This window comes from Anas acuta, chromosome 19 (assembly GCF_963932015.1).
Source record: "Anas acuta chromosome 19, bAnaAcu1.1, whole genome shotgun sequence".
Lineage (NCBI taxonomy): Eukaryota > Metazoa > Chordata > Aves > Anseriformes > Anatidae > Anas > Anas acuta.
The window spans coordinates 756,586-783,606 of NC_088997.1; the positions used below are offsets into that span (position 1 = coordinate 756,586).

A 27,021-nucleotide genomic window follows, 5' to 3' on the forward strand; every position below is an offset into this window, starting at 1 on the left:
TATTCTTTATTCTTTACAACCAAGTGCTTCCTGAGGCACCCGTCACAGCGCCGCAGGAGCTGCCCTTCCCCTCACACCCCCCGGGCCGGGCCGCGCTCCTGCAGCAGCTCCCGGGGCCCTGCCCCTGCCCCCTGCCCCCTACCCCCCGCCCCCGCCGGGCCTGCGCCGGGGCTGCGGGGCCGGGAGCGCTCCGTGGCGCGGCCCCTTTAAGGCGGGGCGGGGCCGGGGGGGCCACGTGGTGCACGCGGCGCTGTCCCTGTCCTTCGCGGCGGGCGGCGGGCACGGCGCGGGGCGCCCCGTGGGGATCGGGCCGGGCCAGATGCCGCCGGCCGTGCCGGGCGCCGAGCAGCAGCAGCCGGGGCCCCGCGCCAGGAGGCAGCCGGAGGCCGAGCAGCGCCCCGGTAAGGGCAGCGGGAAGGGGAGCGGGGCGCCGGGCCCGGCATGGCGGGCTGCGGGCGGCGGGGCCGGGCCTGGCGGGACGGGACGGGACGGGACGGGCGGGGAGGGGACGGGGGCGCCGCTGCTGCCCCCGGGGTCGGGGCAGGGCCGGGCAGGGGCTCGGGGCTCGGGGCTGTGTCGGCCCGGCCCGGCCCGGCCCCACGCGGTGCGGGCGGGGGGCGCCGTGCCCGTGCCCATCCCCGTGCCCGCCCCGCCGAGCCCCGGCTCCGCTCCGCTCCCCGCTGCGGGGCCGAGCCCCGGGACCGCCCCGGCGGCGGCTCCGAGCGAGCGGCCCCGGGGAAGGCGGGGAGGAGAGGAGGGGGGGGGCCAGGCCCGGGCCGCCACCGCGGGGGGGGGGGCGGTCGGGGCCGGGGGGGCCGCGGCGGGGAGCGGAGCCGCTGGGCTCGGGCCCGGGCGGGCGGCGGGGGCCGGGCGGCGGCGGGGGGCGGCCGGGCCCTGCCCGCGGCGGCGCGGGGAGCCCCGGCCCCGTGAAGGTGACCTTCAGCGGGACGCGGCGCGGCCGCGGGGGGGGGCCGGGGGCGGCCGCTGAGGGCCCCGCGCCCCGGCCGGGGGCGGCCCCGGGGCCGGGCGGGCCCCGCTCGGGGGAGGCCGCGGGGCCCGGTCCCGGCCTGCCCGCGGCCCTGCGGCGGGACCGGGAGCGGGCCCGGGGCTCGGGGCCTGGCTCGGCCGCACGGGGCCGCTGGGGGGGGCTCTGCGGGCGGCTGCGGCCCCGTGCCCGGAGCGGGGCCGAGGCGGGGGAGCCGCGGGCACGGCGGGAAGGGGCCGGGCAGGGCCGGGTGTGCGGCCCGGGGAAGGGCGAGCAGCGCGCGGGGCTCTGCCTGAAGGCAGCGCGGTTCGGCTCCAGGCCGGGGGCTGGGGGGCTGCGGGCAGGGCGAGGCGCGGCCCTCCCGGCCCCTCCCGGCCCCTCCTGTGCCCCGGGTCCCGTGCCCTGTCCCGGCGTGGGCCCGGCTGGGTCGGGCTCCTGGGGGTCTGCGCTCCCCGAGCACGCTGTGTTTTGGCCCGAGGAGTCGGCATGCTGAGCGCCGCGCTCAGGCTCAGCCCGTTCCCCTGATCTGATCACAGGAGGAGGGAACAGCCCTGGTGCTGCGGGGCTGCCCCTCGGCATGGCCCAGAGCCCCTCACCCTGACTGAGCGAGTGACCCCCCGAGTGACCTGCCGCTTCCTCCCTCCCCTGTTTTTATGGTGGTGAGGTGAATTTTTGAAGTTTGTCACCTAAAGCAAAGTTCATTGGCGTTTGAGCAGCCTGGCAGTAATTCAAGTGTGTGGGGAATGCAGCGCTGAGAGCCTTCCCCCCCCCCCCCCCCCCCCCCCCGTGCTGTTTTTTTCCTTTTTTAATGGGTGCCAAGTGTGCAGCTCCAGCGGCTGGGTTAAAAAGTTACGCCGCGTAATCCCTGCTGTTCAAAGTGTGAGCTGATTGCTGGGGGAGGGAGGGAGGGAGGCGGAAAAGTCCTCCCCGTGTGAGCGCGAGGGAGCTGGCAGGTGCCCGGGGGTCTGTGGGGAGGGGGGACGTGCAGCCAGCCCCCACCAGCCCGGCGCAGGGGGCTGTCCATCGGCAGTGCCAGCTTGTGCTGCCCAGGCCTCTCCCAGTTCTGTGCACCCACTGCTGCCTGCCCGTGGCTCTGTCCCGTGCTGCCAGAAGCAGGCACTCGCCGTGGCTTTGCCGTGGGCAGGCTCCGAGTGGGCTCCTCGCTGAGGAAGCGCGTTCTGTGTTGGTGGGCATCGAGACCTGAGGAATGCCCTCGCCTCTTAACAGGCGAGAGGGCTGCCCGCTGCTTCTCTCCACCTCCAGGCCAGACACCGGTGCTGGGGCTGCTCTGTCCTGAGAGCAGGAACACAGAAGCGTGAGTGCTTTGGGTACCTGTAGGGACTTCTGTCAAGGACAGTTAAAGTCACCTTTCTTATTAACTAGCACAAGATCAAAAGGCAGCAGCTGTGTGCAGTGTTTTTGGATTATTTCTGTTTCTGCAGAAATAAGGCAGTGTTGTCACTGCCTCAGAACGAGCTTGTCTTGTGCAGGTTCAGCGGTGTCTGCTTGGCGTAAAATCCTTTTCATCATTGCCTCGCCTGAAGACTTGCTGTTTCTAACTAGGTCCCTCTGTCTCTGGTCTTTCCCATCCCCCCGTGTATTTGTCCGCCTTTTCTGTTGCAGGGGTGGAGAACGAAGGTATTGATGGGAAAACTGCTGTGGAGGTGAGCGTAGGTGTCCGCTGGTAACACAGGCAGAGCGCTGTTAATCTGGGGATCCGCTGTGGCTGTCAGGTCGCTTGACCTTGGAGGTTTGCTGGTGTTTGGGGAAGGAACTGCTGGCGGGTGGGTTCGCTAACGTGCGGTGTAACAGATTTCAGAGGAACTGGAGGAAGAAATCCGCAAGATTGTCCTGCAAGAGAAATCTGCTCAGTGCTGCAGGGCTGAGGAAAGGCCGGTGACAAACATGGCACCTGAGTGGCAGGCTGGGGAGGGACCCCCGGGGGGGGGTGAAGCCTGGAGCCGCTCTGCCTGCGGGACGGCCACCGAGGTGCCCCTTGCAGGCCTGGGAGCTCACTGCTCTGCCCATCATTAAACTCAGATTGCCTTAAACTCGGCCTTGCTCCTGGGTTAGGGAACCCAGGAGGCGAGGAGTGGAAGTAGGTCAGGAACACACGCGCAGAGAAGCGCAGCCGCGTACCTGCCTCCTGCCCAGTGAAACAACTTTGCGTCGCAGGGAGCTGTTTGTCTGAGCCGTCTGTAAATGACTAAACTTGGCAGCGCTCCGTCTGCCTCCTCGCCTTGCGCTCTGTCGGTTGTACTAGAAAGCTGTTATTTCTAGAAGCTTGGAGAGGTCTGAAGTTCATGCGTTTCTCTATTTGCATTTGAGCAGTAAAACCAGTCCACGGGAGCAGGACTCGCACGGAGCGCGGCTGTTCCCGGGGTGGCGGTGCTGCTGCCGGCTGGGGCAGCCCCAGGGGAAGGGCCGGGGGGGCAGTGCAGCCACTGGCCCCATACAGCTCTTTGCTCTGGGACTCCAGCAGGCGGTTTCTTAGCGCTGCGGATGGTTTGGCTGGTGTCGATCTTTGCTCCCAGTTCCTGTGGTGTTTGAGGCGCACGTTGCTGCAGCAGTCCCCTCACCAGCTGGTTTCAGAACTAAGTTTCCAAAGCTTTGTTGGGACAGGAAGCGTACGAATGGGCTTAAATGTAGTTCCCAGGCATGGAGAGCGAGCGTGGGTGCTGCAGCTGCCAGGCTCAGGGCACGGGGTCTGGTGGCTTGGAGCCCCTGAGCTGGGGGACCCCGGGAGCACCCTGGGCACAGCTGCAGTGCGGATGTCCCGGCAGCGGGAGAACACCAAAAGCCACAGGCTTCCGAGCAGACTGAAATGTGGCTTACGTTGTGTAGGTCCAGCCAGGCAGACCTGGCTGTGGGTGCGCAGGGCTGAGCAGTCTGCCCGCTTGCTCCCCGTGGGGCCGCAGAGCTGCGGGGCCGGGGCCGTTGTTGAAGGCAGCCACGAGCTGCAGCCTGCTGCTGTCCCCGTGCCAGCCAAACCTGTGTGCTGAGAGGCTGCTGAAAAATAAGCGCAGTGCTTATAGCTCTTCCCACAGGTGGGTTAAAGCCAATTTGAGTTTAATGATGGCTGAGAGCAGCTGTAAGCTTCACTGTGGGCTCGTATTAAAAGAAGTGCTTGTTGTGCTGGAGGAGCACCGAAAGATTCTGGGAAGCTGTGGTTTACTCTGCGGGGATGTGGGAGGCACATCTGTGCCGTGTCCCATCTCCTGGCAGGCCGTCCTACCGAGACCTTCCCACGAGGGCTCTCTGCGATGCTGACGGCTATTAATTTAGCCAATTTATTTGGATTCAGTAAGCTATTTGTTTTGTTTAATTTATTGCTAGGCTGACATCTACTTTGCATTTGCTAGACCAGTGGCAGCCTTTGCACGCTACAGCCAGCACGTGCTGCACGGCACGGGGCTTCCCCCGGCGGGCGGTGCCGCTCAGCGCCCTGCCACCTTGACACCTCTCCTGCACGGGGGCTCGCAGCACTGCCCAGCACGAGCCCCTCGTGCTGCCCTGGCCGTGCTCCTGCGGCTGCTGCAGCCTGCGCCCGGCGCTCCTGGCAGCGTCAGCACTCTGCGGGAGGTGGGAAGGAAGGTGGAGTGGGAGGGGTGCGTGTAATCCCATCTGAGGATGGGTGGCTTAGCTTTCCTGCCCGGTGTGCCTCCCAAGCACGGGACATGCTGGCAGTCTTATTTCTACATCCCAAAATCCCATTGCGCCACTAGTACGGGCTGGTGCTGTGTTGCTTTTTCTTAATTTCTTTTATCGCTGCAGATCATCGCACAGAGCCATTGCACGGCGTCACCGCCCGCACGGCCTCCTCCTCGGAGAAGCGGGTGTCTCCAGCTGAGGAGCACAATAGCTGCTTCGTTAGGCTGGGTTTATGTGACTATTAAAAGGGAAAAGTAAACTTTGCTTAAGCATAAATAGCGCCATTAAACTTAGTGATCTAATTAATTGCAGCAAATTGTACTTCAGTTGATCCTCTTTAAAATGAAACTGAATCTGGGCTCGTCTTTGCTCGAGCCTGAGCTGCTGCTGCAAGGGGAGCCGAGGCTGCAGGGCACCGGGATGGTGGCACGGTCTCCAGGTGAGGAGAGAGCTGAAACTGTCAGAGCATTAAACTCTTCCCAAAATCATCAGGAGAAACTTTTGTTTTAGACGCCAATGTAACCTGACAACCGATCCTCGCTCCCGAGGACAGGAGAGGCCTCTTGTTACCAGGGATTTCAAGGTTACGCTTCTCCTGCGCTGGGAAATTGGCAGAGAGCCGCTCTGAGAAGAGAACACAGAACACCGGGCTCTGCTGTTTTCTGGGGTGGTAACTCCCCGTACCCACATGAATTCAAGTGGGATTTTTCTTCTGTTTCCTTTCTCTGTTCCTAAAAAGAAGAACAGAAGCTAGCCGGGGTTTGACTTGCACTGGGGAGCTCTCGCTCTGCTGTTCAGCATGTTGCTGCCTTTCCCCTTGGCAGGTTGGCTGCCAGAGCGCCAGGCTCTGGGGCTGCTTCCAGCCTTCCCAGGGCCTCCTTTGGAAATGAGTCTCCTTGGCCGGGTGTTGGTGCTGGGCAGGTGATTGCACGGGCTCTGTGGTCCTGATTTCATTCTGGTTTTGAGGTTTTCTGTTTTGTTTCTCTTTCTGCTCAGGCTGTGGCACTTATCTTCCTCTCGGTGGAGATGTGGGCTCCTTCCTGGCTGTGCAGTGCTGCCGAGCTCACGGCAGGCTGGTGGTGCTGGTGGTGCTGGTGGTGGTGCTGGCCGGGGAAGGCGAGGGGCTGGGTGTGCGCGGGGGCCGTGGGTTTCACCAGCACTTGTCGCTTGCACAAGTCTCGGGCTCTGTAATCCCTGCACCAGTTGTTGGATTTATTGAAATAACAGAGAGGAGTGGTTTGAGGGGAGCTGTCTGTGTGGTTTTTTGGCTCGTTTGGTACAGTGCAGCAGCGTGAGAGGACAGAAAATGCGTCTGGGAACGCCTTGGTGGTTTGCTGCCCAGGCCCTTTATGCCGCCTGCTCAGTATGGGCGGCCGTGCCCCGCCGAGGCCGCCACAGAGAGTGCCCTCCTTGTAATTCAACGCGTCGCGCCTGCCTACGAGTTTGGCAGAGCTGCAGAGCTCTAACCCCTGTCCCATGCTGCACCGGTCCAGCACTTGATACCGGCCGTCTATTTATAACGAGCTCGGGGCCCGAAGCACTCGGGCGAGTGCCCGCTCTTAGAGAGCGCTGCGGGGCCCGGGGGTGCACACACGGCCCCGGGTCCGTGGGCTCGCTGCTGGGGCAGAGCTGGGGGCGTTCAGCGGCTGCTGCGGGGCTGCCACGGCGGGGCGAGGACGTGCGGTGGGTGACGGGCACTGGGCGAGACGTCGGGGGAGCTGCTGCCAGGCCAGCAGCACGGCCGGCGGAGGAGGCGCGGGTGTGGGCTCCAGCACCTCCGGGATGCGCACCTGAGCCTGCCACGGGGCCTGTGCTGCCTCCCCTCGGGTCCACGTAAGAAGTTTCTCTGGAGGGCCCGGCTGGCTGTGAACGTGAACAGATCCGAACCAGGGAGGGTGAGCTCTGCTGTGCAGGAATCCGCCTTGTGGGGACTTAGATATGCGCGTGCAAAAAGGGATTTGCACGCAGAACTAACTCCTCTAACCCCGCGTCGTGTGAGCCAGGCTGCGTACGATCATGGGGAACAGCATTTTTGTGAACTGCTGCAGGCATGTCACCGACCTCATCTTCCAGACACGCAGCTCCAGCTCGCCCGACGAGCGGTCGCCGCTCTTACCGAAGCCTCCCACGAGCTGCGCCAGCTCCCCCGAGGTGCCGGCAGCTTCCCGGGGCGCCGTGCCGTACCCCGACGTCATCCCCAGCGCGGCGGCGGTGGGAAGCCTGCAGAAATGCGCCGAGTGTGGCCAAGACTCGCCTGAGGCCGAGGGCGAAGCAGCAGCAGTGCCGGCCTGCGATAGCAGCTGCCGGGGAGCTGGCGGCGGTGCTGCCGGCCCTCTCCAGCGGGCAGGGGCGTCGCGTGCCGCAGCCGTCCTTCCAGCCGACCTTGAGGAAGGGCCGGCGGGGCCGTTCCATCGCGCCGCGCTGCCTCAGGCCTGCCAGTGCCGCGTGAAACCTGAGGACAGCGGCTCGGCCGCGGGGCCCGGGGCGGCCTGTGCTGTGCTCACCCCCAGCCCCTGTGTGGAGCCAGCAGGCGGGGGGAGAAGCCCCCGTGTCCAGCAGCCAGTCACACCCCCAGGGCTCTGCGGGGAGAAGGTGTCCGAGGGCAGGGCCACGAGTGCCAGTGCTGCTCAGACTGACCGTGCCACAGGCCCCGGCAGCAGGCCCAGCGGGGGCTCCGTGCACGTGGTGCCCTCCAGGCAGCCCCAGAAGAGGAGGAAGAGGAAGAAGCTGCCGCCTACAGGTGCTCACTGGAGCAGTGCTCTGTTGGGCTGCGTGTAGCTGGAGCCCCTGGTGGTGTCGGGGGGCTGTGTACAGTCGTGGGATGGCTGGGGGGACACAGGCTGTGTTAGCTCGCAGCAGGATGGAGGTGAGGAATGGGGCTGGGGCGAGGACCCAGCTCCGGGCCGCCTGTTGTCCCTGCCTGGGCACAAGCAGCCGGGCTTGCTGCTGCTTGGGTCCCAAGGTCAAAGCTGGCCCCTGTGGTGGCTGGGCTGGGGCTCAGTGCTCTCGGTGCAGCTGGTGGTGTGCAGGGTGCTGCAGTGACACCGACGTGGGGCTGCCCCGTTGCCATTTCAGCGCCTTGTTGGCTGTTTGTGCCTCTGCCCTGCTGCCAGAGGCATTCAGGCCTCGCAGCAAAGAGGCCGTGTGGGGCTCTCGGCGCTGCTTGGTGCCTGGAAGTACCTCTGGGCAGGGGAGGACAGGACCCGTGCCCCCAAATGGAACTGGAGCTGATGGTCAGAAACACGCTGAAACTCAGTGACGAGAGAGGAAGCGTCGTAGTCCCCAGTTTGGGGATCTCCAATTGCCTCTGCTGTCACTAAATGGAGGGAGGGGAACTCGGGCACAGTAAATGCTTCTGGTACTGTCACTTCTCCCCCCTCTGTGCCAGGCTGCCTTGCTGCAACATCTTCTGATCCTGTCCTCAGGAAGCTGGTGGCTGACTGTGGTTTAGAAGATTTGTGCAAACACTAATGAGTTATTAACGGAAACTCCCCACAATCCTCATCTTGCCCCCTTCCTGCTGCATGCAGCCAGCAATACTCAGACGCAGATGCAAATCCCCGTTCGTGCCGAGGCTGCCTGCCTGGCTCACGCGGTGCCCACCACATCTGCAGGCTCCCTATAAATAGGAGGCGTGACTGAAATAGTGCCCGTCACCTTGGCGTGTACTCGCTCTGCAGGTGCAAGGATGAAACGTAATCCTCCTGCTCAGCCCTCGCACCAGGCTGGGTGCAGCTCAGGCGGGGGCACGCTTATTGCTGGGCCCGGGCCCCCTCCTCCCTGCTTGGGCTTAGCCTGTTCTGACGTTTAATCTTGTGTGCACTCGGGGTCTGTCCTTGCTGTGCTCAGGAGCAGGGATGAGAACGGGGATAAGAGCACAGGGCTGAGGACACAGCGTTGCAGCTCGGTGCCCCTGCTGCCGGTCCCTCCGCTTGCTGCTCGGGCTGTAGCGGGCAGCTCTGTGGCACCAGCTGGAGCTCGCCCTGCCCGCACCTCAGTGCAGCAACGTGCTCGTCCTCTGCCCAGCTCGGTGGGTCCGGGCTGCACTAGGAGACCTGCGGCTTCCTAGACGGTGTCAGCTCCCCCCTGCTCTCCACCTGGCTGACAAAGAGAACAAACCCTCGTGGGAGCGGGCAGGGAGGTGCAGGGTGCTCCCCGTCTGGGGGTGCATCCCTCTAAGCGCGTGCTGGGAACGTCGGCACCTTTCTCGACTGCAAGTGCTGAGGCAGAGCCGTGCTGGCACCGCGGGGTTGCTGCGAAGTGTCTGGGGGCACAGAGGGCAGCTGGGGGCGCGGTGTGGGAGCCTGGTGCCGGGGAGCCTCCCGGCAGCCCCCCCGCCACACGGCGCAGCAGGAGGAGCGCTGGGAGCTGCGCAACGTGTTGGTGCAGAGGTTACAGCTGCCTGCGGGCTGCAGAGCACCACACCCCCGTTTCTTTTAATTAAGAGGCTTCTTAAGACTAAGCTGAACGCGTTGTACACTGACCCATCCTTCCTGCTTTCCTTCCCTCCCCTCCGCACAGGGTTTGTGGAAGATGCAAACCCTGCAGGGAACGAGAGCGCGCTAATTGCGCTGAGGGGCAGGAGGGCAGGGCCTGGCACACCTACCCCCAGTAAACACCAGTTGCAGGATGAAATGTTCGCCGCCTTGTAACCCCTGGGTTGCTTGGCGGGAGCATGGTGGTGTCACTGGAACCGGTCTCCCCGCCTGCTCTGAGCTCCCCTCTCCCCGCAGAGCACCCGTCCGGCACGGCACTGATGAACGGCAGCGCGCCGCACGAGAGCCTCAGGGGCGAGAAGGATGCGAGGCAGAACGGCCACGAGGAGGCTGAGGCGGGGGAAGATGGGAACGACCAGGAGGTCATTGTCATACAGGACACGGGATTCACCGTCAAGATCTGCGCGCCGGGGATAGAGCCCTTCTCGCTGCAGGTACCTGCGTCCCGCCAGGAGGGGAAGGGCCGGGGGGAGACGGCAGGGGCAGCTCGGCAAGGGGGAGCTGCCCCTCGTCGTTCTCCATGGGGCTCGGGTCTGAGCACAGGGGAAGTGGCGTTCCCACTGCTGGGCTGCTCTGAAGGAGGGAGGTGTAAACACGGCTTCTCGGCCCGACTGCAGAAGGGAAAGCCTCTTGCCTGCTCAGAGCTTTTGGCACAATGCACCTCCTGGCTGCGCTGGGTTTGGCACGGCAACACGTGCTCACACTGCTCGGGGAGCTCGGGCACCTCTGGGGCTCACAGAGCGATGCAGCCTCCCCTCCCCTCCCCTTCCCCTTCATCTTCCTTCCCCTGTCCTCTCCTCCCCTTCCCTCCCCGAGAGCTGTGCTGGATGCGGCACGGCATCACGTGGGCGGCAACACGTGCTGCCAGGTCAGGACAGGCTTTGACATGCCTGGCCGATACTCTGATTTAGCTCGATACTGCACTGAAAACCATGTGGACGAAGCACTTTTAGTTCGGGGGAGGCATTTTGAGCCTAAGCCTAGGGGAAGCCTTATCTGCCCAAGACCAGCAGGGAGTGCAGTGAAGTGACAGCCCCTGTGGAACTAGCTGTATTTCAGCCCAGCTTTTCTCTTTCTCTAAATCTCTCTGGCTGTTAGTTTTAATAGGCTAATAATAGCAGCCCATGCTGTTTACAGCAGCTTATGTAAACTGCCCCGAGTCCTCATAGCTCGTGAGCAGCGTCGGTGGCGCTGGAGCCAGGGCAGGCGGCAGGAGCGCAGCCCTGGCACGTGAGCCGGGGCGGTTCCTGCACGGCAGGAGCCATGTGCCCGGGGGCAGAGCGAGTGGAGGAAGCGGTCTGTCCTCCGCTTGCGTCGTTCAGAGCCCTGCCACAAACATGCAGTGGATGGATGAGGGACGAGCCCCTGGGTTCCCCCCGCCTTCGGTTCCTTGGCTGCGCTCCAGCCCTGCCCTGTGCTCGGTGCAATGCCAGGCTGCGACGCCGCTGGGTGCCCAGCCTGGGGGTGGGAGCTGGGGCAGCTCACCCTGCACAGGGGCAGCGTCCTCCAGCAGGGACAGAAACGGCCTTCCGACAGTTGGCTGACAGTAACTGGCTGGGTTGTTGCCCCCTTAAGGTCTCTCCTCAAGAGATGGTGCAAGAGATCCACCAAGTGTTGATGGACCGTGAAGATACCTGCCACCGGACTTGCTTCTCCCTGCAGCTTGATGGCAACGTCCTCGATAACTTCGCTGAGCTGAAAACTATTGAAGGACTGCAGGAGGGCTCGCTGCTAAAGGTGGTGGAAGGCAAGTTCCTTCAGACTCCGGGAGGGAACAAGCAGGGAGTGGTTTTGGCTACCTGGCAGCAGTTCCCTGTTGTTCTTTTTTGAGACTCGTCTCCCAAAGTAGTAAGCAACTGTGTAACTGCGGTTTATTTCCTCCCTTTTTGTTTATCAGAGCCGTACACAGTGCGGGAAGCCAGGATACATGTGCGTCACATTCGGGACCTTCTGAAGAGTCTTGACCCATCAGATGCTTTCAATGGCGTGGACTGTAACTCGCTGTCATTCCTGAGCGTCTTCACTGAAGGAGACCTGGGAGGTAAGGGGCAAAAAGGCTTCTCTAGCGTGGTTGGTCTTCATTCCCCTGGCTCCTTGCTTTGTTAAAGCACGTTGTGATGATCAGCTGTCCCACCTCATTCAGGAGCACAGAGAAACTGAGCACTTCTGTACTCCTGCTTGAACAATTACTGGGGGATGAGGTGGTGTTTTGCAGCACTGACTTGGTGTCTCTCTACTCCAGACAGTGGAAAACGGAAGAAAAAAGGTACCGAAATGGAACAAATTGACTGCACCCCTCCTGAACACATCCTGCCAGGTAGCAAAGAGAGACCCCTGTGTGCCCTTCAGCCCCAGAACAGAGACTGGAAGGTAGAGTTCTCCTGTGTGCTCGAAATGGCTCTCAACAGCAAACTGGTGTTCAGGAATTGGGAGCTGCACTGAGGGTGGACTTTGGGATTTGCTCTGCTTGATGCTTAACGAGTGCTGGGATAGCACTGCTTAGCCAAGAGAATAAAGTCCAAGTGCTGGACACAGCCTGGACAGCCGCAGAGCACGAAGTAGCCAGTGTTGGGGAGGGGTGACAGGGAAGGGAGGGCTGCATTTCTCTGCAAAGTCGTGGAGGCGGGATCTGCAGATCGCTGTGAATTACCCTTAGGTTTCCCATGCCCTTGCACTTGGATTCCAGTTTTAGAAGCTGCCATTTGAAAACCAGTACAGCAAGAAATCCATGAGTTGTGCAGCCCAAAGGCCCAGGATGTCTGTTTTTACCTGGCTTATTTGTGAAAGGCAGCAAACTCAGGCGCATAGTAGTGGGCTGCAGGTAGCTGGGGAAGGCTGTGATCTTGAGACAATTATTTTGTATGCTGTTCCTGGAACCAAGAGGGGCAGCGGGTAAAAGGACTCTGGCTTGTATAGCAGATGTCTGTGTAACACAGGGGTATTAATTTCTACTGACAGGAACTGTTTCTGTTGTGTTCTGTAGCCTTTGCAGTGCCTAAAGGTATTGACAATGAGTGGCTGGAACCCTCCCCCTGGCAACAGGAAAATGCATGGGGACCTCATGTATTTATACGTGATCACAGTGGAGGATCGACACGTCAGTATCACTGCATCCACTAGAGGATTTTACTTGAATCAGTGAGTAACTGGGATTTCTCTTGTCTGGCCTTGCAGGAGGGAGCTTGCAATACCAAACTGGAAAAGAACCTGCAAAGAAACATGCTGCTGCTTTTTTTTTTTTTTCTTTCCCCTGTGGAAAACAGCCTATTTGAATTCACTGCTCACATGGGGTTTGTAGGAGTTGTTATACTGGATTGGGCTCTTTAGTTATGCCCGGTACCATTTTTCCACAGTGGATAAATGCCTGATGCTTTAGGGAAAGGTGAAACATCCCACAATGTCATCAACTAGTTGAAGTATTTTAAGTCGGGAGGGAATTCCTTCCCGACCATTGTAACTAGCTCATTTTGCCCTCAAGGAAAAGTATAGTCTGCCAGCACTTTGTAACCTGGGCACGGATTTGACTGGCCATTTTTTTGGTGGTGTCTATGAGAGACTGTTAAAGCTGACCGTACAGTACCTGGCAGCGTACCAGTGGCTGCATTTGAAGAGAAGATGAAAATAAAGCACATTTCTGCATTCCGTCCCATTATGAAATGAAAGTGCTCTGTGTTAAGCTGGCTTGTAGAAGACAGTTTGTGTTCTATGGTTTCCTCCCAGATCTGTTAATAAGTAAATGAAATGTGTCAGAAATAACGAGTCAAGAGATGGACATCTAAGTGCGTGTCCATGGAGAGAGAGCAAGTGGCACGAAGAACATGGAATAAGAGGCCTGCTTGGGCTTGGAAAAATGTGAGCTGGGGAGGGGAGTCAGTGCTTGTGGCCCTGGCAGGTCAGTGCCCAGCCCTCCGGCAGGGAGACTCGGTACCCTAAGAGGTTCTGGCTGTCTGGTGTCGTTGGTGCCATTCCAGGTGGGTTCCCTGCTAAGCAGAGGCCCTTGTGATACGTTTGGGAAGCTCTTCTGTGAAATCAGTCCTTCCTACCTGTGAGAATATGAGCCTCTCTTAAACCTAGTGGTGGCTGAAGAAAGTTGTGAATGAAATTTGCTGCCTGCTGCATGCATTTGGGTCCAGGTATGGAATTACTGATCGCATCTCTGCTGGTGAGAGCCGGGCAGCAGGCGGGCTCTCAGTCCTCCTGCCTGTGTGCCACTTGGTCTCTGTTTCACAGACAACAATGTGTTATGCAGGCCTTTCACGAGGTGCTTATTTGGGAAGGCTTTCACTCATAGAGCAAGTTCCTGTGGGATGTCAAGTCTCAGCTATGACAACAGCTTGTTTCTTTCCTCTTGCAGGTCTACTGCATACAACTTCAATCCCAAACCTGCAAACCCCAGCTTTCTCAGTCATTCCTTGGTGGAACTACTTAACCAGATCAGCCCAACCTTCAAAAAAAACTTCTCCGCTCTGCAGAAGAAACGGTAGCAAATGTTCTCCTCTCTGTCCCCTTGGGTAGCGTGATGCTAAGCTGCTTGGTGAGGCCCCGGTACCTGCCCGGCTCTGTGGAGCTGGGTGCCGTGCTCGTACAGCAGGGGTTGTGACGCCCTCTTGCTCTGCACACACCTGGTGGGTGGATGGTCGGGGTGCTTGGTGGAACACGAGGCCGTGCAGCAAGGGGCTGCCCAGTGCCTGCCGGGGCCTCGTGGCAGCACCCTGGGCTCTGGCTTTGCCTGGTGGTAGGTGCTTCTCCCTGAAAACAAACAAATAAAAAAGCTGAAGCATAAAGTATCTGGAAGAGTAACACGTGAGGGCTTTGCAGAGGCTTACAGTAGAGAAAGAATAATTATCTTAAACGTGTTCATGCATGCTTGCTTTCCTCTAGTTCCTCTAACAGTAATAATAAGGAACAATAATAGATTGTTTTATTTTCCTGCCCTTGCCAGAGGGACCATTTATTCTACTCCAGGACAGTGGATCCTGTGCAAAAGCCTGTCATTCTTTAGAGTCCACTTAATGAACTGCCTTAGCTCAGCAGGATGCAAATTGACAGGCACATTGTGCGGTTTTCAAAAGTGCTGCTCCTGTTCTCATTAGGAAGATGAAAGTGACACTATACAAGGGCTGGAAATTAGCAGTGGCCTCCCAGCCACCAGTGTGACTATCTGGCCATTTAAAAATGATTATATTGTACTGCTTGTTGGGCCACAAGTAAATACAGATGAGACTCCGGCACCTGCTGAGAGCAGACAGATTACACCGAAGGCCGTTAGGTGAAGCTTGTGTTTTCACGTCATTAGGGGATGTGTGCTGCAGGCCTGTTCCACAGCACGGTGCTTAGGGACTGCAGCGCCAGCGGAGAGCCAGTAACAGGGGTGGCTGCCTGGGAGTGGCCGTTCCCTGCCTCTGCTCCTGGTCTGTGGTGAGCAGAGAACACGGGGGGGATTTCGGGAGGTGCAGCTGAGGAAGCAGGAAGGAGAGCCCAGTGCATTGCCTAGGCTGCTGCTGAGAGGCACTGCCAAGCCAGGCGGTCGGGAAGGGCTGGCAGACGCGGGAACACAAAGCCCACTGAGCTGCCTGGCAGACCCGGTCCTGTTCTGGGCTTTGTCAGGAGCTGGTGTTGCAGCACAGGGAGAGCTCTCTTAGGTATTTTCCAAAGAAAGATTTCTAATTGTTTTCACTCCCAATTCAGGGTTCAGAGACATCCTTTTGAAAGGATAGCAACTCCTTTCCAAGTGTACAGCTGGACAGCTCCACAAGCAGAGCACGCCATGGACTGTGTCCGGGCCGAAGACGCTTACACCTCTAGACTGGGCTATGAAGAGCACATCCCCGGACAGGTAGCACGCTCGCTCTGGGGGGAGCCCTGGCAGTAGGTTGCCACCCATTGCGCTGGGAACCGGCTGGCTTTACTGACAAGTAGACCTTTGGTGTTTGTGGAGGGTGCTGCTCAGCGAGGAACGCTTGTGTTAGTCCTTGTTTTCTACAGCCTCTTTAACTACAGAGGGCTGAGTGCTGAGGCTGCAGCTTCCCTGAGTACCTCAGGGTCTGAGAGGAGTGATTTCTGCTCAAGTATTTATAACTCCCGTGTCTGTACTCTAGCTCTGCTGCACCGTGCAGGCAGCACAGTGTTCCTCCTTGCTGGCTAGGCCTGGAACATCTCAACAAACTATTCTAAGGGTTTCAGTCACAGCCTCGTAACCTAAAATGTTCCAGGCGTGCGTGGAAGGGCTGCCTGCAGGGGGCTGCCTGCGGAGTGACCACGTCACAGTGTGCTGGTTAACCAGGTCTGCACTGAGTTACTCCACAGCTGGCAATCTGGCATCTCAGATAAACTGCATTGTGTAAGCTGGACTAATTCAACAGCCATTAGGGATAGACCTTGTATACAGGCAGCTCGTAAGGAGTGATCCTGCTGTGAATTCACTTCCTCTGGATGTTATGACAGCCTTAAGTTCATCCCTTCTCCCTTCCCTTCTCTCACAAAATGCCTTGTAAATCAAACACTGGCTTGCCAGCCCCTGCCTACACGGTGTAGTGCTTCCCATGAGTTTTTGACTCTTTCAGACCAGAGACTGGAACGAGGAGCTGCAGACCACGCGAGAGCTACCCCGCAAGAACCTGCCTGAGAGGCTGCTGAGAGAACGAGCCATTTTCAAGGTAACTTTGGGATCTGCAGGCAGCTGCTTACACACACCCTTCTCTGCCGCCGGTGTCACACCTAGACATTTCACATGGGCCTGCCTCTTAGAAGCTGCGAGCTGAGGGTCCCTGTTTGCGAGCTGAGGGGTCTTGTTTTCTCTCGCATATCATAGAATCCTCTAGGTTGGAAAAGACCTCCAGGGTCAAGTCCAACCATCAACCTGACCTGCCAAGTCCCATCACTAAGCCACGTATCTTAGTGCCACATCCACACATCTCTTAAATAACTCCAGGGATGGGCACTCTATGACTTGACTTCCCTGGGGAGCCTGTTCCAGTGCTCAACCAACGTCTGCCTTCTGCTCCCAGCCTCGCAGGGAAGAATCGTGCTCCTTGACCTTGTGTCTCCCAGTCCTCTGCTGAGGACTTTGATCAGCCTTCTTTCGAGTGGGTGGGAGGGGTGGATGCGCGTTAACCTAAACCTCCTCTGCAGAGAGCTAATGAGTCTGAGCCATGGTGATCCCTAATGCTTTGGCTCCTGGAGCTTGTATCCAAGCCACTGGCCAGGCTCACAAAAGCAAAAGCCAGCTGACCTGCCTGCCTGCTGGAGGCCATCAGGAGGTGAGGAGTGAAGGAGAAATTTGCAGAGAGTTTTGAGAAGGAGGTGCTGGGAGGGGGTGAGCCCTTCCTTACCTAGCTTTCTCTCCAACTGTCTCCAGGTTCACAGCGACTTCACTGCAGCAGCAACAAGAGGTGCCATGGCTGTCATTGATGGCAACGTCATGGCCATCAACCCCAGTGAAGAGACCAAGATGCAGATGTTCATCTGGAACAACATTTTCTTCAGTCTGGGCTTTGATGTCCGTGACCACTATAAGGACTTTGGCGGGGATGTTGCTGCTTACGTGGCACCTACCAACGATCTCAATGGTGTGCGGACCTATAATGCTGTGGATGTGGAAGGGCTGTACACGCTGGGGACTGTAGTGGTGGATTACAGAGGTTACAGGGTGACAGCTCAGTCTATTATTCCTGGGATCTTGGAACGGGAGCAGGAACAGAGTGTCATCTATGGGTCAATAGACTTTGGCAAGACGGTTGTCTCGCATCCCAAGTACCTGGAGCTGCTGGAGAAGACCAGCAGGCCGCTTAAGATCCAGAAGCACAAAGTCCTGAATGACAAGAATGAGGAGGTGGAGCTGTGCTCCTCAGTGGAGTGCAAAGGCATCATTGGCAATGACGGGCGTCACTACATCCTGGACCTGCTCCGCACTTTCCCTCCAGATCTAAACTTCCTGCCTGTTGAAGGGGAGGAGATGCCAGAGGAATGTAAGAAAATGGGGTTTCCCAAGCAGCACAGACACAAGCTTTGCTGTCTCCGGCAAGAGCTTGTTGATGCCTTTGTAGAGCACAGGTGAGCTGAGCTCCCCCCTTCCTCCACTCACAACTGGTAATGGCCAAGGCAGGACCACGCTGTGCTGTCCTGGGGACGTCGCCTCACAGCTGCCAGGGGTGGGCTTCCCCACCATTTGGCCCTGCAGGTGCAATGATAGAAGCTTATTTAATGAGAGGTGAAAACAGGAACGCTAACAGGGTTACAGGGAGCCGGGGAGAGGTGCCTTCTGTGGTCTCCTGGTCTCTTTTTGTTGTTTCCTGTCCTTACCCTGCAGATCCCATGTTCACCTGCCGTCTAGGGAACGGGACGGATTTATGTTTATCTTTAGGGCTCTCCAGACATCCTGAATGCTACTTTACCCCCTCCCTCCCAGACATTTGAAAAAAAACCTACCTGTGGGAACTGCTGTAGGCACTTTGTGGTGGGGTGTGTTGGTGTTGGGCTGGCTCGGTGCAGGCGAGGAAGCGGGAGCTGAGAGCAGGCAGGCAGAGTCATGTGGGGCTGGTGGTGGTAACGCTCCTGCTTCCCGTGTGAAGGGCTGCAGGGTGCTCTGCTTCCACTGCTGGTCAGAGTCTGCTCTGCTCGCACAGATGAGCCCTGAGCCGCTGGCAGGGGAGCCCTGCCCGCTGAGCAACCAGTTCTGCAGCCAGCGCCCTGCCCCGTCCTGCTGCCTGCCTGCAGGCGCCTTGGCTGCTCCCTGGGAGAGCTTCCAGACCAGCAGCGTGCAGGACTGTGGCCGTAGGGTGCTGCTGCTGCTCTATGGCTAGCAGAGGTTGGGCCTCCCTGTGCTCAGGTCTCCTGGCAGAATTGCTGCTGGTTTCTGTTTGTCTCTAGTTGTGTTCACCTGGCAGTAAGAATCTTCCTGAGCTGTCTGCTGGTGCTGTGCCTGGAAAGCTACTTGTAACCGCTGCAAGGAGCTGAGTTTCCCATTGTGATGGGTAACAAAAACCCACCTTGTTTGTCTCTTCTGATATGCTAATGATAAATACTAGAATATGTAAACTCCTTCAATTCCAGAAAGCTTACTGGTAGGCGTCGTATTTTATGCCTTTGCACTGGGAAACTGGATGGTCCATTACCTCAGCTCTGAGGTTTTTTCCTTGTAGAGGAGTGACAATCTTAGTGGATTCTCCTGCTGTGCTGACTTCCTCTCTTCCTTCACTGCAGGTATCTCTTATTTATGAAGCTGGCTGCACTGCAGCTGATGCAGCAGAAAGCCAACAAGCAGGAGAGCTCAGGTGCATTGGAAAATGGTGCCTCTCCGGAGAATGGCACAGCAGAAAGTGAGAAGTCTGAGTCAGATGATGGTAAAATAGATGACAACGTGACTGGACTTGATCAGGTTAAGGAGCTTGCTGAGACCATTGCATCTGATGATGGAACAGGTATTTAATCCTCTGCACCAGAAGCAGCTCAGGCCTGCTGGTGGGCTGTGTCACTGGTCAGAGTGCTGCCAAACTGGGGGTGCTCAGGGTGATTATTCATTGTTAAACAGGACAAGTACTGGCTGCTGTTGTCAATGATGTTCTAGCCCTTTTGATAGAGCTGTTCACACACTAATACGTTAATTACCCTGGCTGCCTGGGGGCAGGTGGGTAGGTGGACTGTGTGTCTCTGAAATGGGGCAAGCCCATCAGCTCTGACGCAGGAAGAAGCCTGGCCAGCAAGCTGGTCTGCATGGTCAGCAGCCAGGGCTGAGCTCTGGTGCGGAGAGGAACGGGCTGTGTCAGAGCAGGGGAGTGTGCAATGCTCAAACACCTTCAGAAATCTCAGACTTGAATTTCTGAGTATCTGTGGTTGGGGAGAGGGTTTGTTTTCCAGGTCATCTTAGGTGCTTTTGCTCAGATTTTGCACTTCTGCAACTATTCTTTCCACATATCTTACGTTTGACTGTTTTTATAATGGATTCCTGCAGAACGTGCCATCGTTACTGCTTTTAGTAACAAAACTTTTCTCTTTAATAGCTAGGCTTGTCATTTTCTGAAATCCACATTCATTTCTATTCTATTTTTCTTCCTGCTCCAGTGGATCCGAAAAGCAGAGAAGTGATTCGAAATGCTTGCAAGGCTGTAGGCTCCATTAGTGACACATCATTTGACATTCGGTTTAACCCAGATATTTTCTCACCAGGTATGTGAACAGCTATGTATGTTTGTTCTGGTCTTTCTTCAGAGGATCGCTATGTGCAGCCTGCTACAGGCAACAGTATGTTCTAAAACCACAGGCTTTTGGCTAGTTGGCATAATGTAGGGTTGTCCGTGCAGCATAAAGATACAGAGAAGAATAAAATTAAATTGATTGTAATGCTCTAACTATGAGAGACAGGCAGTAAGCTGTCTCCCACTGCTGCACTTGGGGGAGTCTGCAGAGTGTTGCCAAGAATCTTGTGATTCTCCATCGTTCCAGCTGCTAGACCACATGAAAAGAGGCTGGGGGGAGGGCAGTAAATTTGATCCTAATGTAGTAGTTGACACAAAAAACAGCAGTTGTAGTTGAATCAGTGATGTTGGATCCCCAGTGAAGGGCAGGGGCTGTTTTAGCAACATGTGGTCAGCGGGTCACAGTGCCCTTTCAAACACATCCATGGGTTGCAGGCATCGGATGCATTTTTCTGTGCCTGCAATCAGCGTGCTTTATTTGGAAATACGGTAAAACTGTGTGTTTATGGGGTGAATGCAGAGGCTGTGTGTGTGTAAATTGTAGGGGAATGGTTATGTAGTTGAATTCATCTTGGAATACGTGTGTCAAAAGGAGCATGTGTTTTGAAATGCACAAACATCTTCTGAGGCTGGTAAAGATCAGTGTTTTGGCACTGACTGCAGCTAATGCTTAAAACTTTGTTTTAATTTTGGAGTGCCAAAGCAAAAGCCTCTGAGCTTCTAGTACCCGCAGTATACGCTGGCCCATCTTCTGAGATGTGCTGCCCTGCTCTAGCCAGTTCTCTTTGCGCTGGAATTGTACGCAGCACTTGTTGGCAGGTGGAATGGACCAGATAAAGAGCAGGATTGGGGCATTAAGAGCTGCATTAGAAAAGAACAATTGGGCACAGAGCAGCACAGCCAGGAGCCCCGCGGAGCAGGTAGTGCTCTTCCTATTAAACGTGTTGCAGAGCAGAGTTCTGAAGAAGCATTTCTGCTTCCAGCGGTGCAGAATGGCTTTAGCTTGTTGCCTGTTCTTATTCTATGACTTCTGTCCATGAGTTAGTTTTCCTTTGAGTTAATGTTCTGTGTTTTCCTCTTCTACCCTCCTAGGTGTTCGTTTTCCTGAGTCCAGCAAAGAGGAGGTGCAGGATCAGAAGCAGCTACTGAAGGACGCTGCTGCATTCTTGCTCTCATGCCAGATCCCAGGCTTGGTAAGGAACTGAGGGCCAGCAGTAATGTCCTCTTTGAAAGCTTACCTCCAGTCTGGTCACTCCGAGCAAGCACTGAGATGGTGGTACATCAACTTCACCTCCCGAGCAAATGCTGCACTCTCCTGCTGGCAGCCAAGTTACTGCAGTGGGGGTGAAGTACGGTGAACAGCGCCAGTATCGCCAGTACAAACACGAGGGGTTTTCCATTTCCTGTCTTGCCTCACAGCACAGTTTTCCCACTTCACTCCAACAAAGAACTTTTGGCATTAGTGACTAACATTATTGCTGAGAGTTTGTGGCAGTAAAGACCACAAAAGTTATCCTCCCTAGCCCTGGGCATCATACACAGTGTAGCGTATTATCCGACCTCGATCATGACTCAATGGGTGACGAATGACTTGGAGTGAGCTGGGAAACTTCTTGCTTATATCTGTTTTAAAAACTCCTTCTCAAAGTCTGGAGCATTTTGAGTGCTAACCAGTGTGCCTGGCTAGATAAGAAGGGAACAGCTGGTGTTTCTTAAGACGCTCTCTGAAGTGACTGCTGATATGTATATTACAGCTGGCACTGGAAGTAGGATTGGAATTGCTCATCTTCACTCCAAGAGGCCCTGGAGTTGTTGGTGTTACCTAGGAGGGGCTTTTCCTTGCTGGAAAACTTCTGAACTGTACCTCCCTGCAAAACCTCCCTGCAAATCCACTAGTGCTGCAGTCAGCATAAGCTTTTAAGGCCAGCTATTCAATCCTTAAATAGAAAGGGAGGGGGAATGAATCAGAAAAAGGCCTGATGAGTGTTGTTTTACAAGGTTCTTGATACAATAGTTTATAAATGCAAAATGCTTCACAGACATGTATGTGAGGGCAGGCCACAGGCCAGCTGCTGAAAGTAGGCCTAGCTCTGTGTATCAGAAAGTAACTGGTGTTACTGCATGACGTGAATTAAATGACTCTTATCAGCACTGCAACACAACTTAGCAAGTGCCATTTCCCCTTATCAGCCAAGTGTGTACCACTCCATGGAGCCTTTTAATTGGAAATGGTTTTAGTTAGCGCCTGTATGGCCCTTAAAGAAGGGCTAGCCTGTTAGTTCCACAAACCTCAGTTAAATAGCCCATGCCAAAGGGAAGGAGGTCCCCATTGCCTGAGACACAAGTCCTCTGCATCCGTGCTCTGCTCCACTTGTGTGTGGCCTTGGGCACGCTGCTGGACACTGTGTGCTGAAGGCTGCCCCTGCCTCCACTGCTCTCTCTCGTGCTGCTTGAGGTGCTGGGAGGACGCTGCTGGAGTCTTGCTGGGCTGTCACCTCTGCTGGGTCTGCCCAGGGAGCTGGGTGGTGTCGGAGCTGTTTTACAAAGGCAGGTGATCTCTGCACTGCCGTTTCCCAGTGCTTACTGGGAGTGTACAGTGCTCATTCAGCCCTGAGGTGTGAGAGTAAAGGCGCTAAAAGCAGCAAGGAGCTTGTGCAGACTGCTCTGGGCTGCCTGCTGCGAGCCTTCCCCTTGCTCGTGCTCTATGGCTGTCTCTTGTCATCTTTGGAAATTGCCTTCTCTGTTAGTGAACACATTTCCCCCCCCCCAGTCCAATCTTTTTTTTTTTTTTTTTTTTTTTTAATGGAAATTCTCCCCTTCATGTTTGTTTCTGTAACCAGAGCTTGCATATACCCTGCAGGTCAAAGACTGCCTGGACCACACGGTGCTCCCGATGGACGGGGCCACCCTAGCAGAGGCCATGCACCAGAGGGGCATCAACATGCGCTACCTGGGCAAAGTGATCAACTTCATCACGAAGACCCCTGGCCGTGCTCAGCTGGATCACATCTTTGTAAGCATCAGGCTTAACTTCGGGCTGTCATTTCCAACTGCCTTTGGCATAATTTGCCCTGTGTAAATGCCAGCTTGGCTAATAGTTTTCTCTGTGAAAAATTAACAGCTTCAGTAAGAGGAGGAGGAAGAAGTACTTGTAAGTGGTGGATGGGGAGTTTTACTCCCAGTTCCTTAGTTGCTTTCATAATGTTGGCGTGTTTGAGTGTCCTCCTGGGATCGAAAAATGCTTCACAGATTCGCAAGTGTAGTAGCAGGCAGCACCCAGCTGGATTTTTAAGCCATGCATTTTTTTAAGCCTCTAATACCTGGCAAGGCTTTGGGTCAAGGTGGAATGTGGTGTTGAGACGTGGCTGCCTGGCAGCTCTGCAGCGTGCTGTGGCTGGTGGGCATCTCGCCCATGGGCGAGCAGAGGGCTCTTCTCCAGCCCTGGGAGCGTTGTTGAATGTAGAGCAGTTCTGTGCCCCAGTGCGAGAACGGAGCAGCGTGCCTTCTGCAGATCTTGGTAAACGCCCACTTCAAAGCAGAAGTGTGTTCTTCATTGTTACTGTTGACTGACGGTCTCTGTTTCTCGTATTCCTTGGGGTAGAAAATTGGCATCAGTGAATTGATCACGCGATCGGCTAAACACATCTTCAAGACGTACCTCCAGGTATGACCTGCAGTCTAACCTCTTGCCTTGTGTGTTCTCTCTAATGATCTTTTTTACAAAGGGAGAGCTGTTTGAGTTTCTTCTCTCATTAGAGAGTTCATGGGTGTCTCCTAGCAACAGGAAGTACAACCTTATTAGAGCCAAAATAGGCACAGGCCTGCGTGCGAGGGAAAACAAGTTCCCACTTGAAGGTAGTTTTCCCAGAGAATAATCATTCATGCTTTTCTTCCCCAGATTCTCACTCATTATGTTGAAGGCTTTTAAATGTGAAATCACAGCTTGTCTTCCTAGTAATGCCTTTTCTGTTGCTTTTGCCATTCTAAGAAGCTTTTCTTAATTAAATGTGCAGTAATGCATCTTTGTACCTGTATGTATGTGGCATAGCAGTGCACCTGGTTTTATTCCAGTGACAAATCTTTACACTCCCTAGTTTTTCTGTCCCAAGTAGCAGCCCGAAGTAGAACTGTATATTGTGTGTGTGTGTACACCTTTACATCTACATAATTCTGTCTGTGCTAGTTCCCCTTGCAAATACTTGCCTCTTCCTAGCCTGGAAGATTTCCCTGTTTCTGGCAGGACTGGATCTGTGCAAGGCTCAGGGTCAGCGTAGTGCCTCTGTGCTGCCAGGTGTATTCCATGACTGACTTCAGTGTCTCGCTGTAGGGTGTGGAGCTGTCGGGTTTATCAGCAGCCATCAGCCACTTCCTCAATTGCTTTCTAAGCTCCTTTCCAAATCCCATTGCCCATCTTCCAGCTGATGAGCTGGTCTCCAAGAAAAAGAATAAGAAAAGGAAAAACAGGAACCTTGGAAATGCTGATAACACTGCTTGGGCCAGCATGACCCCTCAGGAGCTTTGGAAGAATATTTGTTCAGAAGCAAAGAACTACTTCGATTTTAGTCTTGAATGGTAAGCAAAGCAAACGGCCCTGCCTTGCGCCTGACCTCTCACCACACGTCGGTGGCTCTTACTGCTCTCTAATAAGACCCGCCTTTTTGATCTGTTTTCTGTTTGGATATCAATTTGTACTCTTGAGGAATTACTATGGCCTTAAAATGGAGATAAATCAGCCAAAGAGCAGCAGGGGGAAGCGTAGCTGAAATCTGGAGTGAGGTGAAGCCTGTGAGGCAAAGGCAGCTAGGAAACCCGGGGGAGAAGGGGAAAGCTCTCCTTAGCAGTGCAGAGGGGGAGCACAAAGCAAGATAAAACAGCGTAGGCAAAATATATTTGTATATATGGAAGATGGTTTAAGCTGAAAGCAGCTTATATTCCTAAGAAACAAGGCCAGCCTCTGCTGGATTTGAAGTGGAGAAGGCCAGTGAGGCTGCTGGCAGGTGCAAACAGGAGCTGTTCAACTGAAATTGCAAGGAAACGGGGTCCTCAGAGAGAAATCACAACTAGGGGCTAAGTCAGCGATCGCCCCTTTCGTGTTGGGGCCAGCTTAGCGTTTACTTGGAGCTGAAACCCTCAGATGTACAGGCCTGCACCCAGACCCTGCAGTGGGCTGGGAAGAGAAGGCAGAGGGTTTCAGTCAGAAGTGGTGAGGTGCAGCTCTGTAAGCTGTAATAGACCACAGGCATCCAGCATGGTGCTGGTCCCAGACAGCAGCGAGGTGCACGGGGAGCTGTGTTTGATGTGCTGCTGCCTGGGGAAGGTCTGAGCAGCAGCTTCCCTGGGAGCTCAAGCCTGTGTTTGCTTCTTGCAGTGAGAACGCTGACCAAGCAGCTGAGGTGTATAATCTACAGAAAATCACCCTCCTTCGTGAAATCTCCCTCAAAACTGGAGTCCAAGTAAGATCCACTTATTTTCTGCCCTCCCATTGTGTTCTGTTCTGAGGAGCGTGAAGCACAGACGGCTTCGCAGCGACAGCCCGTCAGGCAGACAGTGCACGCCCCTAAAGGTCTTTGTGGCATTAATGCTGGAATGCAGGGGCCAGTCCTGCAAAAAGAGACTGCAAATCCAGTTGCCTTGTAGGGTGAACTGGTGCTGCATTTCCCTTGGAGGATTAGCTGGTCTGAACGTGATTCCTGTGGCGAACTCTGACAATCCAAGCCGTCACACCTTGCCCTCCCCATCCAAGGAGCAGAGCAGGGCTTCAGGGCTGTCCTCACTGGAGGGGCAGGGCGTTTCCCTCCCTGCAGCCGTGCCTTTCCTCCTCTGAGGGGTGTGTAAGGGGGTGTGTGTAAGTTAGGCTGGATGGGCTTCCCCTGGCACTGGCACTGGCATGGCTTTGCAGTGTGGAACTCTCACCACCAGTATGTGGTGGTGCACGCCTACGTTACCTTCCAAAGCACTGTCCCCAGGTGGTGATACAGGAGATGTTTTGACCGAATCCATATGCAGAACTCGAGACTCGTTCTCTCTTCTTGCTAAGTACCCATGAAGTGGTGGCTGTGACCTCCTCCTGTCTTTTTTGTTCCTCCAGATACTGCTGAAAGAGTACAACTTCGACAACAGGCACAAGCCCACCTTCACAGAGGAGGACATTCTCAACATCTTCCCTGTAGTGAAGCACGTAAACCCCAAAGCCTCAGATGCTTTCCACTTCTTCCAGAGCGGGCAAGCAAAGGTTCAGCAAGGTACAGACCCAGCATGCCTTTGCCTCTTGAGGCTACTGCTGATAAACTACTGCCGGCCACACGTAGCTCGCTCCACATGCGTGGCTTCTCCAGTAGCATTAGGGGTTATTTATTATGTATGCGTAGATGAATATGTATTTTTTCAGGTTTCTTGAAGGAGGGCTGTGAGCTCATCAATGAAGCCTTAAACTTGTTCAACAATGTGTATGGTGCTATGCATGTAGAAATCTGTGCCTGCCTGAGGCTGCTAGCTCGTCTCAATTATATCATGGGAGATTATTCAGAGGTAAGCAAAGGTCTCAGACAGGGTTTGTTTGTCCTCCTGTTCCTTCCCCATGCTTGCTTGCTCAAGTGCATGACATCCGTGTGACTTGTGTTTGGATCTTCTCTTCTGTTTAGGCCTTAAGTAATCAGCAGAAAGCGGTGCTAATGAGTGAGAGGGTCCTGGGTATCGAACATCCCAACACAATTCAAGAATACGTAAGTACACAGGATACTGGGGGAGAAGCAGCACCCTGGGTATGCGCCTATTCTGAGAGCCTTAACTGATGTCTGAATCTAGAAAACAGTTGCAGAATCCTCCACTTTCATGGTTTTGATTCTGTAAGGTGTATGTGAAATTGTTTGCATTATGAGCATCCCATACGATCAGTGTATGTCCTACTCAGTTTAGACTTCTGGGATTTTGTCTGTTGAATGCTTATTCTTTAGTTCTGAGAAAAAAAAAAAAAGGCAAGAACCCCCTGAAGAGCACAATCAGAATATCATATAAATATAGGTCAACTTTGAAATATTTTTGAGGTGCGTAAGAGATATTGCAATTAAACTGTTCGGCTGTTTTTCAGTGTGTTTTATGTGGATCCCTTAGTGTAGCTGTAAGTCAACCAGTAGACTTGTAACCTTTCTGACTAGTTGAAATCTTTTTAGCTATAAATGAAAATACTTACATTTGTGTGCAACTGAGGAAGGGAGTAGAAAGGAGATACCAATTTGTTTTATAAAGTGATAAAAAAACATTAATGCTGTGTTATTTTTGTTGTAGATGCACCTTGCTTTGTACTGCTTTGCAAACAGCCAACTCTCTACAGCATTAAACTTACTGTACCGTGCACGCTACCTCATGCTGTTGGTATTTGGGGAGGATCACCCAGAAATGGCACTCTTAGATGTAAGTAGTCTTCTAGAGTCAATGTCTTTGAGTTTAACCCTTAAGAAATCTCTTGGACTTCAAAACACCCAGGCTATTTGAACTGTGCATTTAGGCACTTCATCCCTGGGTTACAAAACATTACTACCATTAGAAGAAAAAAGGAGTTTGGGAGGTCAGCCTTCTGTGGCTGGAGCTCTCTGCTGGGACACTGGTGATGTAGAATCGAGCACCTGTAATGCTTGGCCTAATTCAGCCCGTTCCTTGTGTCCTGTATGTAAGGTGGAGAGGGTTCACAGAACCTCAG

General features: G+C 55.3%; 1 protein-coding gene across 2 annotated transcripts in view; it reads left to right on the forward strand.

Annotated features, from left to right (window-relative positions):
- Positions 1–234: 234 nt before the first annotated feature.
- CLUH (clustered mitochondria homolog) overlaps positions 235–27,021 on the forward strand; it is a 33,609-nt gene continuing 6,822 nt past the window's right edge. Inside the window, exons 1-21 of one of the 2 annotated variants that reach the window (XM_068656099.1) lie at positions 235–401; positions 9,370–9,566; positions 10,708–10,879; positions 11,030–11,173; positions 11,375–11,502; positions 12,116–12,270; positions 13,487–13,612; positions 14,821–14,968; positions 15,696–15,788; positions 16,490–17,184; positions 18,334–18,551; positions 19,192–19,296; positions 20,418–20,518; positions 22,186–22,338; positions 22,927–22,989; positions 23,653–23,897; positions 24,694–24,778; positions 25,414–25,567; positions 25,714–25,853; positions 25,967–26,047; positions 26,610–26,735. In XM_068656099.1, the coding sequence (XP_068512200.1) occupies positions 320–401; positions 9,370–9,566; positions 10,708–10,879; positions 11,030–11,173; positions 11,375–11,502; positions 12,116–12,270; positions 13,487–13,612; positions 14,821–14,968; positions 15,696–15,788; positions 16,490–17,184; positions 18,334–18,551; positions 19,192–19,296; positions 20,418–20,518; positions 22,186–22,338; positions 22,927–22,989; positions 23,653–23,897; positions 24,694–24,778; positions 25,414–25,567; positions 25,714–25,853; positions 25,967–26,047; positions 26,610–26,735 (3,411 nt within the window). In that variant the 5' untranslated portion in view covers positions 235–319. Of the gene's footprint in view, positions 402–6,230; positions 7,377–9,369; positions 9,567–10,707; positions 10,880–11,029; positions 11,174–11,374; positions 11,503–12,115; positions 12,271–13,486; positions 13,613–14,820; positions 14,969–15,695; positions 15,789–16,489; positions 17,185–18,333; positions 18,552–19,191; positions 19,297–20,417; positions 20,519–22,185; positions 22,339–22,926; positions 22,990–23,652; positions 23,898–24,693; positions 24,779–25,413; positions 25,568–25,713; positions 25,854–25,966; positions 26,048–26,609; positions 26,736–27,021 lie in introns of those variants that run through there. The other variant, XM_068656098.1, reaches the window with a different exon arrangement.